The 15,696-nt window shown below is 41.8% G+C and overlaps 1 protein-coding gene across 1 annotated transcript in view; it reads right to left on the reverse strand.

The window, feature by feature from the left end:
• Positions 1 to 15,696, reverse strand: part of POLR3H (RNA polymerase III subunit H) — a 42,244-nt gene that overhangs the window by 2,054 nt on the left and 24,494 nt on the right. Inside the window, exon 4 of the mRNA XM_018563913.1 lies at positions 13,873 to 13,959. Coding sequence (XP_018419415.1) covers positions 13,873 to 13,959 — 87 coding nt within the window. The remainder of the gene's footprint in view (positions 1 to 13,872; positions 13,960 to 15,696) is intronic.

The raw sequence follows: 15,696 nt of genomic DNA on the forward strand, positions 1-15,696 counted from the left end.
CCACTCTGCAGCTCTCTCCTGCACGCTGAGAAACCACTGCATGTTGCGGTCCGAGTCCCTTTTGATCCGCGCTGCTCTTCCCCGCTTGTATCGGCAGAGGCAGCTGGGACTGGTAAGGACACAGACCGCAGCAGCCGGCGCCAAGGTGGAGAAGAGATGAGGTTGAAGAAGCTCAGGATGGAAAGCAGAGGATCGGTAAATGTGAAATTAAATTTAAACCAAGTTCAGGGTCTTTTTAAAAACTATACGCAATGTTTTTATTTGCAATCAAAGATCTCCTGGATTTACAAGTCGATATCAATGAGAAAGTGTGGCACAGACCAACTTGGTTACCAGCAATCTATTGCACAACACTACTTTTTTCAAGCACGATGTGGAGCATCCTTTCTCAAACAGACCTGCAGATGTTTATAGAGCAGTGGAGCAGGTGGTATGACCTCCTGTCTGATGGTGCCCTATTAGTTCTAACACCAACACCTGTTGACAGAGCCAGAGGCATGGGACCAATTGAGCTTTCTCCTTGTTTCTCATGTTAGCAACCACTGACACTAATGAACATAGCACTGTTACCCCAATTATAACCAAAGTAGTTGCGCTAGGATCTAGTATTACAGAGATTACCAGCTGCAGCAATATCTCTCAACGTGATCAAGTGTGGGCCGGTGTGCTGCGCTTGGTTGTATGTGATCCGCTTTTTAATTTATAAATTGTGTAGAAATGTGAAATATCACAAACTTAATACAGTGCCAGTGATCAAATCCTTATTTCAACTATATAGTTGAATGCATGTCAGAAAAAGAAATAGGTGCGTACCTAAGTGAATATTAGATATTGGTTTGAATTGGTGATAAGTGATTATAAGTATAAAATCAAATAAATAATTATATTGTCGTGTGATATTTATATTGTGAGAGATGAGTGTTAAAAAATCTAATATGGAAACTGGTTTAAACGAGTGAATTAATTCCGTCTGATATTCAGTAATGATAGTCACTTGTTTAGACAGCCGAAGGGTGCAAATCAGTGTACAAAAAATCCTTATAAAAACCACATCTACTGATATAAAAGGTGAATATAATCGTGCAAATATAAAAAAAAAATTTATATATAACGGGGGTTCTGAACAGTAAGAATCTATTATCCTCCAAACTGTGTTGGAAATCCAGGGGATAAAAGAAGAAAGAAGGAAAAAGACATCAAAAAGAAAAAAGGGGGAGTTACTCCCTTTACATTACAAAGTACGTTTTAAGTGTAAAGAAATGGCATAAGCATCCTACTCCTGAGGCCACTTTGTATCAAAGTATCTGTACATGAACAGTATCTTTATGTAGCCCAGATTTTGCAAGAAAGCAAGGTCTTGTGATCAAAGGGCAAAGGAGTTTAAGAAGCAATGGTTAGACGAATGATACCAAGTGTCTTTTACTTGTAATTCCGTCGGTGAGTCCTACGAGCAAGAAACGCTAAATATCCTAGGAGACCTGGATACATACAAAAAATTAAATAAAAATCCAACCTTAGGAATTAGGAAACAGCTCAAACAATTGTTGGAGGGACTGAAAAAGAAACTTCTAACCAAAAAGGAGTATAAATATTTGCTTCCCACAGTAGGAAGAGTCCCGGTTATTTATTTCTTACTCAAGATCCACAAAGACCCCATCAAACCACCAGGAAGACCAATAATTAGTGGTATAAATTCACTAACATCACGCCTGGGTGAATATATCGATTGGTTTCTGCAACCATTTGTCAAGCATACGAAAGCCTACCTCAGAGACAGTGGGGAAATCCTTAATATATTGGCGACTATCAAGTATGAAAACGATATGAAGTTAGGAACCATAGATGTAGTATCTCTGTATACTATATATATACCACACAAGAATGGGCTTGAAGCGGTGAAATGGGGTCTAACAAAGTTTTCTGGATTGGAAGATACACAAATTTATTTTATTAAATGCATAGACTTTTCGTTGAAGAATAATTACTTCTGGTATCGAGGGGATTTTTATACCCAAATAAAAGGGTTGCATTGGGGGCCAAGTTTGCCCCGAGCCTTGCAAACTTATTTATGGCCAGATGGGAGGAAAGTGCAATATACGAACAAAAATGGGTAGAACTACAATTGTGGAAGAGGTATATAGATGACGTGGTCATAATATGGAAGGGAGATGACACCACACTAGAGCAATTTCTTTCATACATTAACGCCAATAGAGAGGGTATTAGTTTCACCTATAAATTTAATAAAGACAAAATAGACTTCTTAGACCTAACAATACAAGTAAAAGGAAACAAATTTACTACCACTGCCTATTTCAAAACCACCGACCGAAACGGCTATATACCTATGGGGAGCTGCCACCACCCGTCTTGGATAAGAGGAATCCCTAAAGGACAACTCGTGAGAATGAGGAGAAACTGCACACGAGTTGAGGACTACGAAGAACAGGCTAGCATAAGCCAAAAAAGATTCATGGAAAAAGGATACAGTGAAGAACTAGATAGAGAAGAAATGCTACAGCCGAGACCATGTAAACAAAAAACAAAAAAGAAGAACAACCTCTGCTTTTTATTACAGAGTTCTCAACCCAATATAAAGAGTTTGAAAAGATACTTCAGAAACATTGGCCTATCCTAATGAGGGACAACATTCTAGGACCAATGATCCAGAAAAAAAACAAAGGTCATATATAGGAAAGCCCCTAATATTAAAAACCAGCTAGTTCATAATGTAGTTGACCCTCCCAAAAACACTTTTTCGTTTTTTGAAGGGAAAGGCTTCTACCCATGTGGGAAATGTATAGGATGCACAATAACTGTGCAAAAAAAAGAAAATAACAGACTTCCAATCCAATTTTAACAAAAGGAGTTTTAAAATTAGGGATTTTATTTCTTGTAAAAGCACACGTCACGTACATGTTAGAATGCCCCTGTGATCTCCAATACATAGGGAGAACCACAAGAGAACTAAAAATTAGGATAAGGGAGCATATTAATAATATTAAAAAGGGAAAAGTGGATCATAGTGTGCCAACACATTTTAAAGAAAAGCATGGTTGCAATGCTAAGGGAATAAAATTAATGGGGTTGGATAAAATAAAGAGACACTGGAGAGGCAACCATATGAAAAGGGAAGTCTCCAGAAACTAAACAAAATGGATTTTCCTGATGGAAACTATGACCCCGAAGGGTCTAAACATAGAACTAGACCTAAACTGTTTCCTGGCTGATGATTAACCTCCAATAACAAAGGTGAAGTTGGAAGGGTAATAACGCCCTTATGATGTATGTTCTAAACTGTTATCTTGACAACAAAACACAATAAAATCTTTGTGAAAGAAATCTGCTAACAGCCCAATATCAATTGACCACCACTTCCGACCTCCGATTTTACAATAATGATCATCTTATTAAATCCTAATTCACCAACTTTACTAGTCAAGAATATTATTAACATACGGTCCAGTGCCCTATGAGACCAACTTTATATGAATTTATATGATATTTATAATGTTTTGAATTACTCAAACAATTCTCTCTAGATATATTAATAGTGTTCATAATTTCATCCCTAATTTTTACATTTTTAATGCATATACTTTTCATTGGTTATCCTACTTGAGATGTTCCTATAAGAGTATGTAAGGTTTCCCCCGCCATGCCCAATATCTGGCTATGATCTTCTAGTCCTATATGGTGGCTTGCGTTTATAATCCGAGTTAAAATCGTATTGACATATCCGCAGTTCTACTACAATTTTTCAACCGCAAATATACCAATCTTCTATTGAAAAAATTCCCCCTTGCACATGTACATAATATTTTCATATATACCAACGGTGACTGCCATATCATTCAGATAAGCATATTAGTCCATTTAAATCGCTGATTTTACATATTAATATTCAGAGGACTACTTAACCTCTCACTCACAAGTATTTAATCCTAATTTTTGGTATAACCTCTAGTCCCCAATTTTTATCTTTTATTTTTCATTCGTTGCCATGTTTTGTAATTTGGGTTATAATTCATTGATACCGGATTTACATGCACTAATGTGCACATATTTCTCTCATAGCTCTTTTACTTTGTGCTTTTAATGCTCAGATGTTGCATATTAATGAGCTTTTCAAATAATGTATCATTTTAATAATGATCTATTTTAATAATGTATTTATTTTCAATAATGTGTTTTTAACAATGTATCTATTTGCATATATTCCAAGGAGACGTTGGAACAACGATTGGGAAATGTTTCAGGCTAATTACCGCACTCACTGAAAAAGCTGAACTGAGCTGCGGTATATCGGCCAGCATGTTAGAGGAATATATGTCAGTCAGTTGAAAGAAGGTGTAACTAGACTATCTGGGCTATATAAGCTCCAGTGTCAGATAGGAAACAGTACCCTTTTGAAAAAGTCTTTAGGACGAAACGCGTAAAGGGAGTGCTTCGTTTCCTCGCTGACACCCTGGGAATATTCTCTACACAGATTGCATATGCTGGTTTATCAACGGAAGTTTGTAAGCGCAATCATTTTAAAACATTTTAAAAATAAAGGACCTTGCATCTGCACTTAAATTCTGTTTTTCTTCTATGGTTTGTTCCCCCCCCCCCCCCCCCCCGTTTTTCCTGGCTGATCTCTCCGGAGGGTTCCCCATCCACAACTAGAGGCTGTCTAAACACCGCCGCTGAGAGGAAAGTGCAGGCCGACGGCAGGAGAGGGGAGAGAGACTATCATAGAAGTTTTTCCCTCTGCGGACTCACCGACGGAATTACAAGTAAAAGACACTTGGTATCATTCGTCTAACCATTGCTTCTTAAACTCCTTTGCCCTTTGATCACAAGACCTTGCTTTCTTGCAAAATCTGGGCTACATAAAGATACTGTTCATGTACAGATACTTTGATACAAAGTGGCCTCAGGAGTAGGATGCTTATGCCATTTCTTTACACTTAAAACGTACTTTGTAATGTAAAGGGAGTAACTCCCCCTTTTTTCTTTTTGATGTCTTTTTCCTTCTTTCTTCTTTTATCCCCTGGATTTCCAACACAGTTTGGAGGATAATAGATTCTTACTGTTCAGAACCCCCGTTATATATAAATTTTTTTTTTATATTTGCACGATTATATTCACCTTTTATATCAGTAGATGTGGTTTTTATAAGGATTTTTTGTACACTGATTTGAACCCTTCGGCTGTCTAAACAAGTGACTATCATTACTGAATATCAGACGGAATTAATTCACTCGTTTAAGCCAGTTTCCATATTAGATTTTTTAACACTCATCTCTCACAATATAAATTATATCACATGACCATATAATTATTTATTTGATTTTATACTTATAATCACTTATCACCAATTCAAACCAATATCTAATATTCACTTAGGTACGCACCTATTTCTTTTTCTGACATGCATTCAACTATATAGTTGAAATAAGGATTTGATCACTGGCACTGTATTAAGTTTGTGATATTTCACATTTCTACACAATTTATAACATTAAAAAGCGGATCACCTACAACCAAGCGCAGCACACCGGCCCACACTGTTTCCCCAATGTATACGGGCACTACTTGACCACCACTGTAATGGGCATACTTCCCACTGGCCATCAGTAGGTCAGGGAATTGTTTCCCCTGACCTCCAGTTTAGGGTGGCGCTTCACTATGTTTTGCTATTTTGCCACAAGCTATAGATGTAATCACTTTAATTGGGGATTCCCTGAGAACTGAACACTGTCTCAATGTTTCCCTTCAAGGTAAAAAGGTTGAGAAAGGCTGGCCTAGAGTGACTACAATGAGGGAGTAGAAATTATTTGTAACAATATTTGTCATTTGTGTAAAAAGCAGTGTTCAGCAAATAAACATAGAATCAATATAACACAGTCTAATAACTGAGCCAGACATTCAGTAATAAGGATGCATGCCCTTCCACTGACACTGGGTAACGTTAAAATAAATCTCTACCTGCCAGCTGAATTTTTCTTGCATTAAGTTATCTGGTTCCTGGAATTTGCACAGCCCTGGCATACGATATATTAATGGAAATGTGAGACTCTTGAAAAATCTACCAAACATGTAACATGGTCTGTAATGAGTTAATGATGCCAACACAGTCTCAGGGTGTGTGAAGCAGAGAGTAATAAGATTCATAATGTAGTGGCAGATTGCATGGTGAGTGTACATGGATTCCCGACAGGTGTCACCATCTGTATATAGCAAATAATCCAAAAAGACGTTGCAGCATCCTTTTTACCAACTTTCTGGGTATAGTGACTGGAATTGTCTATTCCAAAGGAATGTCGCAATGGCTTGTGCACAGTGCAAGCAACACTGCTACATTCTACATTTGTAAACAATCATACTGCGAAAAAAGTGTTGTTCTGTCATACACTTCTTTCTTACAACTTCCTTACGTTTAAATCCCCAAAACATTACAATGAACAATAGAGTAGTCATTTAAATTAAATCTGTAGTGATCGCAAAGTTAATAAAACTCCAGGTAACTGCCAAAGCTTCAGCTGTGAGCTGCAGTCCTGGATATGCTATAGTGCCACTCATGAAACTGTAAACCTTTTATATTTCTACTTTAAAGTGTAAGAAAAAACAGAGTTCTGACTTAAGTATTGTATTTATCAAAAAGCACAACACTTCCTCTGAGAATTCTTTCATCTTCTAGGTCAGCATATATTTCCTAGCCTAACATGCTGGCTCAGTATAAAATGATGGCCAACAGAAAAACTGTTTCTTGCAAAAACTGATCTAAAATATTATCAGGCTGTGCCTGTGCTGTAAACAATCCATTTTGGATGCACAGTTGGCCAAATGGCAAAAAGAAATAATTTGCAATGTCCAGCTCACTAAGCTAAAATGAGTAGAGGTGCACCGAAAGGGAAATTTTAAAATCGAAACGAAACCGAAATAAAAAAAACTGTCAGTTCGAAACCGATACCGAGTTTTTCTTTTACATTTTTTCAAATATTTTATTTTTTATAAACTTAATATTTATTTTTATTCATTTTTTAATAAATATTTTTATTTACTTTACTTTTAGGGGTTTCGGGGAAGTATTGGGGGTCTAAACAGACCCCTGATATTTCCCTTTTAAAATAGAAAAAGAGGGGGAGCGTGGCGTGGCACATGGAGCGGTGAGACGCATCTCAGATGGTCTCCCGCTTGTAAGGGCACTTTACACTGCAGCCGACGGCTTTGCGGTCCCGTTTCGGCTGAAATGAGCATTGCCCGCTTTGAACACACATACAAAAAAGGAAATGCCCACCTTAAAAAAGGACTTGAGTGTCAGATTAGAGGACATTGAAAAATCTTCTGAATTGCACTCCCGAGTGTGCTTACATGATACTACCCTGCAGGAACAAACTATTATTGCATCAATTGATTTATCAACAAGATGACCAGGAGAATAGGAACCGCCGCAATAATAGTCGCATCCGTTGCCTCCCAGAATCCATTGAGCCCAAAGACCTGGACTCTGCAGCAGTAGCTTTATTTAACCAGCTTTTGAATAAGCCCAAGGACTCTCCCACTGAATTAGACAGGATCCACAGGGCGCTGGGAGCTAGGCAACCGGACAAATCCAACCCCAGAGACGTCATATGTAGGATCCATTTTTTCAAGATTAAAGAGGACATTGCGCGGGCCGCCCGGACGCAGGAGGCCATCCTGTTCAACGACAGCCCGGTCTCCCTACTGCCTGACCTCTCGAGCCACACGCTCACCCTCCGCAGGGCTCTCCGACCACTTCTTGACCTGCTTGGCCAACGCAACCTCAAATACCGCTGGGGTTTCCCCTTTCAACTTATTGTTCAACACGACAGCAAGTCGGCCATTTTCCGTTCCCTAGGCGACCTCCCGACTTTCCTGGGCAAGCTGGAGCTCCCCCACGTCACATTACAGGACTGGCCGCTCAAACCGACCCTACCTGGATTTGTTGCCCAATCATCTCAAACATCCTGGTCGCAGAAGTCGAGGAGAGCTGCGGGACGCGCAGAGACATCCGCCTCCCCGCACATCTGATTGCGGTCAAGTTACCTAATCCGGTTCTTCCCTCAAGACCCAGTGACTGAGCCTTTACTCACTGAAGAACACCTTCAACCTGTTGCTTACTGATACCTGATGCCTTACCGGGATAGCTCCGAGTGGTTTAGTTGCCGACCACCGATGCTGCTGTGCCTTAATGCTGAGATTTTTCTGTTTTCTTTGTTTTTTTTTCTCATTGCATTTCTAACTCGTTTTTACAGATGTGTTATTTCTTATACTCAGTGGTTACACAGGCTTATGCTGTCCAATTAACGTTCATTGTATTTGCCCTGGAGCGGGAGACGCTCCCTGTGCCTTCCATGTTACCCCCACTTAGGTTGTCTGTGAATGCACTCCCAGACTCATTGATAGTTTATGTTGCCACTTGCCACATGGTACATGTTGTGGTTTATTGTCACGCTATTCTCTCCAGACGTCACTAGGTGGCGTGAGAACATTTTTTTTTCTCACTATTCCTAACTTGTTCTTTTCTTTCCCTAACCTCTGTACTTCCTTCTCCGATCCCCTCCATTCTCCCTCTATCCCTGATGCGGGGGGTTGGCTGCAGTCCTGCGCTACACTATTTCATGCCCCCATGATGGCTAAACCCAATATCACTTTAGCCACGGTGAACGTGCAAGGCTTTAACACTCTGCAAAAACGGAGCCAAGTTCTAGATCACTTTCATAAACGGAAGGTGGGCACCTTGTTCCTGCAAGAAACTCATTTCCGAAGCGACGCCATTCCCATACTGCCTCCTAAATTCTATTCAGCTTGGTACCACAGTACTAACTCTGACGCGCGCTCCAAGGGTGTTTCTATAGCCTTCCATAAATCCCTTCAGCCTGAGATCTTGCAACAGCAACTGGACCCCGTGGGCAGGTTCCTCTTTCTGAAAGTTAAACTGTTAGATAATGTGTAAACCCTGGCTAATGTTTATTTCCCCAACCAGGACCAGCTGTGGTTTCTTACATCTTTAGTAATGGCTCTGGAGAACTTCGGATGTCCTAACCTGATCTTGGGAGGAGACTTCAACGTCGCCCTGGTGCCCAGTCTAGACTCCTCATCCGGTAAGTCCGCAATGTCTTATGCATCCCTCACCAAAATTAAAGGTTTATTGCTCAAGCTCAGACTGATTGATTGATTGATGTGTGGCGGGTCCTCCATACATCCGAGAGGGACTACACATGCCATTCTCAGGCCCACAACTCATACAGTAGACTTGATTATTTCTTCCTGGCACAACCACTGCTGGACTCTGCTCCCACAGCCCGTATCGGTCTATGTATCTGGTCCGACCATGCCCCAATTTTTCTAACCTTGGGAGTCCCACCGGTCACACGCACAGGTTTTTCTTGGAGACTGAACGACACCTTACTGACTGACTCGATCTGCTTAGCGGAGATCAGGACCTCAATCCAGAACTTTATCATTGATCATGATGCGGATCCCACGCACCCACTGACCAATTGGGAAGCTCCTAAAATGTGTGGTGAGAGGCATATTTATAAAACATGGCTCCTGCCTCAAACGGCTAGAGCAGGGGTAGGCAACCTCGGCACTCCAGCTGTTCTAAAACTACAAACCCCATGAGGCATTGCAAGACTCTGCCAGCTACAGGCATGACTCCCAGAGGCAAAGCATGATGGAATTAGTAGTTGCACCACAGCTGGGGTGCCGAGGTTGCCTACCCATGGGCTAGAGCAACCCACATTGCGGACCTTCTGTCCACTGGTAGCAAAACTTGAGAGCCTCCACAAATCCACCCGGCTCGACGACACTTACGTGGAATTGTCAAATGCCCGCCGAGAGCTGCTCTCTATATTAGACTGTGGATCATAACTAGCTAGGTATAGGGCGTGTAAATTGCGATACGAGTCCGCCAATAAATGCGGGCATCACTTAGCTAGAACCTTACATCCCCGCCCACATTTATCTGTCTCCGGACCCCGATCTACTAGAGTACACTCCGCAATGGGTATACCCGGAGAGTTCAGCCGCTACTACTCGGGTCTTTACAATCTACCTGCCCCCGCGTTTACCCCGCCCCCGGGCACGTCCCTGAATCCCTGGAACAATATATCGAACAGTCTGCTTGGCCGACTTTAGACCCTACCGATGCACTCGCATTGGAGACACCCTTCTCCCAGGCCGAGGTGGATTGTGCTATTTGCGCTCTTAAAACTGGGAAATGTGCGAGCCCGGATGGGTATTCCCCCAGGTTTTACAAGGTTCTTTTGGATATCCTATCACCGGTTTTGACCCGCACCTTTAACTCAGTTGATGCTAATCACCCCTTCCCACCCAGTATGTTTAGAGGCAAACATCTGCGTTATTCCCAAACCCGGCAAGGATCCTTCTCTGTGTCAAAATTATCGGCCAATTTCTTTGCTTAATGTCGACATTAAACTTTTCTCCAAACGTCTAGCACTCCGACTCTCCCCTTCTTTGCCGTCCATCATTAACCCGGAACAAGTGGGCTTTGTACCGGGGCGGGAGGCCAGGGATAACACAGTTAAAACTATTCATCTGATTTCCCACATTCATAAACAACATTAAGGCTTGTTTAATTTCTATTGATGCTGAGAAGGCATTTGACCGAGTAGATTGTGGCTTCCTCCGCCAGGCCCTGCTGCAGATTGGCCTGAGCCCAACTATTCTCGCTAAAATAATGTCCCTATATTCCTCCCCAACAGCCCGAGTCATGGTAAACGGCACATTTTCCACACCTTTCGCAATTTCCAATGGCACTAGGCAGAGATGCCCTCTATCTCCCCTTCTCTATGTAATAGTCATGGAACACCTGGCACAGGCCACACGGTCCAATCCGGATATACACGGTATCAACACTCCCTCCCTTCATCATAAGATGTCTCTATTTGCGGACGATCTACTATTGTATATCACAAGTCCCCATACCAGTATCCCGGCTCTGTTAAGGCAATTTCGTAGATTTGGTGGTAACTTTAAAGTTATGGGACTCTGTGCAGACACAAATTGAGAGGGGGAGTGGGCTTACCTGACTTTGAAATGTACCATCGGGCTGCACTCCTGGCAAGAATTCTGGACTGGTTCCCGGCCCCTCCCATGCAGTTCAAACCATCTGTGGTGATAGAACGGTAACATCCCCCCAACCTTCTCCCCTCACAACTGCTACTTTGAAGACATGGCACACTGTCTACACCGACTTTGCCCTCACTACTGTGCCTAGTCCCCTCTCCCCACTGTTTGACAACTCTTTGCTACCTGTAGCGGTGGCGATCTCATCCATGGGGGATATAGGAGGGGCGACTGGCCTACAGCTAGGGAGTTTATACACCCATCCACTGGACGATTTGTTGGGCCCGAGGGGCAGGTGTCAAGTCCTTCTTGGAACTGGTTATTAGACAGCTGTCCAGCTTTTGTTCGGCCCTATAAGCTTCCGGCCAAACTCAAAAGCCACTGACACACTTCGAAGACATGCTAGTTGCTCGAACACCGGCCCGCCACACGATATCAGTAATCTATGGGATGCTGAGAGACGTTTCCCAGCAGACGCCGCCGAGCTTCCAAGCTAAGTGGCGTGCGGATTTACAGAAAGAACTGACGGACTCAGACTGGGCAACCATTTTCCATATAAATCTTCTATATCTTCCTATGCCCAGGAGAAGAATTACAAAATTGTAACCAGGTGATATCGAGACCCTGGTACATACCTGCATATATGGTGGACCTGCCCTAAAATTGTTTCTTTTTGGCAGAGAGTCTTTGAGATATTTAACCATTTATACAGGAATACATTGCCTCCCTCGCCTGAGGTAGCCTTGCTGTCGCTTTTACCAGGGTCCTGAAAATCCCAAAAAGGCACACTGCTGAGACACTTCCTCTCAGCGCCCCGGCAGGTTATCCCCCTCTACTGGAAAAGAGCAGTCTTGCCTACCATCGCAATATGGGCAAGTCATGTGAATGACAATGTGTATGGAAGAGCTGTTAGCGACTGATATTGATAACTTCTCCAAATTTATGAAGCAGTGGAGTGTGTGGATACATTTTTCCCCCTCCACCGATCTCCAGACCTTCCTAGGCGCTGCTCCAACGTAGACGTCTTGCAGAGTGTTGTTTGTGGTTTCTTTTTTCTCTGTTAGATAGCCTCTCAGATGGGGACCTGCACCCAGCCCTCCGTATCTCCCCCTCCCCTCCCTCCTTTCCTGACCTTTTCCTCTTACTCTGCTTTCTCTTTTCCTGCTCTCTACATAAGTCTGTCCTCTTGTAGTTCCTTATAAGAGACCTAGAGATTCATGCGCTCGGTTTACTGGCAATATCTAGTACTGAAACTGCTGTCCTGGCTTTCTCCGTTCCCCTCCTAATCAACAGCTGAGTAGTCCAGTAGTTTTTTCATATATATGATCCGATAATATAGACTCCTACCCATTAGCAATGTTCTATTATCGCCACACCTGGACCCTTGGACACACACAACTTGCTTTAGTTTATAGGAGCAACTGCGATACTAGTATAGAGTTGTCATTCTTGGTCCGTTACAGGATAATATACTCACCTGTGTATTGTATTGCCTTCTTATGTGTTGTATTTTTTTTCTCTATATACCGTACTGTATGAATCCTACGAAAATTCTAATAAAAACTGATTCAACACTAAAATAGAAAGAGATTTAGGACACAAAGTCCTCAATCTCTTTTTCTGCAGCCTCAGTTATCAATTAACAGGAATCCTCTAAACTGAGTGTTTCTGTTCATTGATAACATGAGGACATCGTATGTTTACTATAACTACAATCATGAATGAACAGGAGGTGATGTAGATCACTTCCCATTCATTCATAATTGAGGATACAGTAACCATACCATAGCCTCTATTATCTACAAACACTCAGCGATCACTGATCGCTGAGTGTTTGTAGCCTGCTCTCCTCTCTGACACGCTGTCACAGTAGGCTGAGCGAGCGGTGCAGGGAGAGCTCAACCTTCTGTGACAGCGCGGCCTGTCTCCGCCCACACACCGCTCTGCCGGACTGTGATAGGTGGCCGAGCGGTGTGGGAGGAGACACATCGGCCGTTAACAGCTCTCTCCTACCGCAGCGCTCGGCCGCCTGTGACACTTTCTCTCTTCCCCGCTGGGACACACACGGGGAGGAGAGAAAGCAGGGATGTAGCGTTGTATCGGCCGAAACATGGCACTTTCGGCATTATGCCAAAAGTGCCATTTTCTACCAATATGTTTCGGCGGCCGATAGATCGGTGCATCCCTAAAAATTAGGAATAATTATGGAAGTGAGGCAATCAGATGCTTTCATGCAGTCTTGTAATGTTACTGCTCGGACCATTTTAATATTGTAAGTTATACTAGGAGAAATGACTGGAATTTTTTTTTTAAAGTAGACTTGAACCGAATAAGTCAAAATCTGCAGTTACAGGGAACATCTAGAAATGTTAATTGTGCCTAAGCAGTACCATGAAAAAAAAAAAATCAAGCCTTTGTCTTAAATTCCTTCTGAAAATGAAAAGTGCACTTTGTGGCATGTGAGCTATGCATCTGCTGTTAGAGACACTGCTGCCTGTGTGACTGCTGGTCTCACACACTTTCAAGTGAGATTTGGTGACCTCACTACTAGGCTGCTTGATAAAACCTGTTCACGTGAACCTGCACAACATCCATCTCCCTGCCTCTACTGCAGTCACTGTGGATCTATGCTTCCTACACCTATACTGCTGCATCTTGAATATCTCCCCAACCACTAATTGGATCACCAGTTATTAGGGGACAGCTTTGACTTGAGAAGCAAAGTCCTTCCTCAACCAAGATGACCACCAAGGCACTGTAATCACTCACCATGTACACCTTCAGGGCTGCAGCCTTTGATCTTTCCCATCATGATTTCATCAAGAAAAGGATGGAATACAACATATCGGAAATGAACTGAACCCAAAAGGCAAATACAAAGTATTAAAAGGCATAATAACTAACAAAAAACCCCAAAAACATGAGATTCCATTTTTCCCACCCATCAACCAATGCTAAAACTAGCAAGCAAAATCCAAAACCTAACTGTATGCAAAGTTTTTTTTAGTTTTAAATAGATTGTATAAGAGTTAGGTTTTTTTTCTTCTGAATGCGATTTCCATTAGGGAGATTTATTTCTCACTTCATGTCATGACTTCATAAATCATTTATGTTTTTGTTACGGTGTCTTTTCTCAAACTTATCTTTTCATGGAAGGATCAGATTTGATTACTGCCAGCTAATCTGTTGCAGCACTGTAACAAGAAATATACAATTTTCAAACCTCAGTCTTGAATCAGGAGAGATGGGAAATTTTCCAACCTCCTTAGTAGGACAGCAAGTTAAGCTGAGGCTGACTTTTTGCACAGAATAATATGCTCTGTAGGTGTTTTGCCTCTTGGGGATCTATTTATAGTGGAGAGAGGATACCACTCTCCATTATACTTCGCACCGCAGCCTGCATTTTGCAGCCCATCCATACATTGAAAGGCATCATGTAGAGCCTGCAGTTGTATCTGCTTAATGTAGCAATGGCGCATTACTTTTACAGGACACATGACTGGGCTCTTCTCCCATCCTCCCGTCCCCTCAAATTAATTTTTATTACGCTCCGCTTGCTTTGGCAAGCCATACCACTACTTTATGACAGGATCCTTTGGTGTCCAAGGAGTGCACATAGCTAGTGGACTACTATGTTCCCCAATGAACCCTCAGAAATGTACTTATTAAAAGAGAATATGCACAATGTATACAATATACCAAATTACAGTTTGGTAGAGGCTCTATGACTCCCATTACAACCAAATAATGGCAATTTGCATACCTTTTGGTTTAAGCAAATGGGTGTTAATACGTGCAAGTAGCTATAAAACTGCTACATGCACAGTACTGTGCAAAACTTTTTGGCAGTTGTGGAAAAAAAAATGCTGTAAAGTAAAAATGCTTTCAGACATAAAAGTGTTAATTGTTTTGTTTTATAAAAATAAACTTAACAAAATGGAAAGTAAACAGAAGAGAAATCCGAATCAAATCAAAATTTGGTGTGACCACCCTTTGCCTTTAACCCCTTCATGACTGAGGCCTTTTTTCATTTTTTGTACCCATGTTATATTCCACATTTTAGGCCTGAAAATTACTTAAAACCCCCCAACATTATATATTTTCTGAATCCCAAGACCCTATAGAATAAAATGGTGGTAGTTGCAAATTTTTATGTTGCGCAATATTAGCGCAACTCCTTATTAAACCCCAATATTTAGTGAAAAATTTAATTAAATGCCCCAAAACACAACAAAATACCCATTTTTTTAAATGAAATATAAAAGATGAGGTTACAACGAGTAAAACGATACCCAACATGCCCAGGTTAAAAATTGCGTGCATCCGTAAAACGGCGAAAAACCCCAGTACCCCAAAAAGTCCATAGAAGACGCTTTAAAAGCCCCCACAGGTCATCAATTTAGAGATACCCCAAAATACTGGCCCTAGAATTATTGCTTTCACTCCGGCGTGCACGGCGATACCCAACATGTGTAGCGCGTTCGTCGTTTTCATACGTAGGCGCACCCGACGCGTGTTTACGTGGCGACGCGCGTGCTCGCGGGGGACTTTTAAATTTTTTTTTTTATTAGATTTTATTTAAATATAATTAAA

The sequence above is a fragment of the Nanorana parkeri genome, unplaced genomic scaffold (genome assembly GCF_000935625.1).
Source record: "Nanorana parkeri isolate BGI_ZX_2015 unplaced genomic scaffold, ASM93562v1 scaffold711, whole genome shotgun sequence".
NCBI classification, from domain to species: Eukaryota; Metazoa; Chordata; class Amphibia; order Anura; family Dicroglossidae; genus Nanorana; species Nanorana parkeri.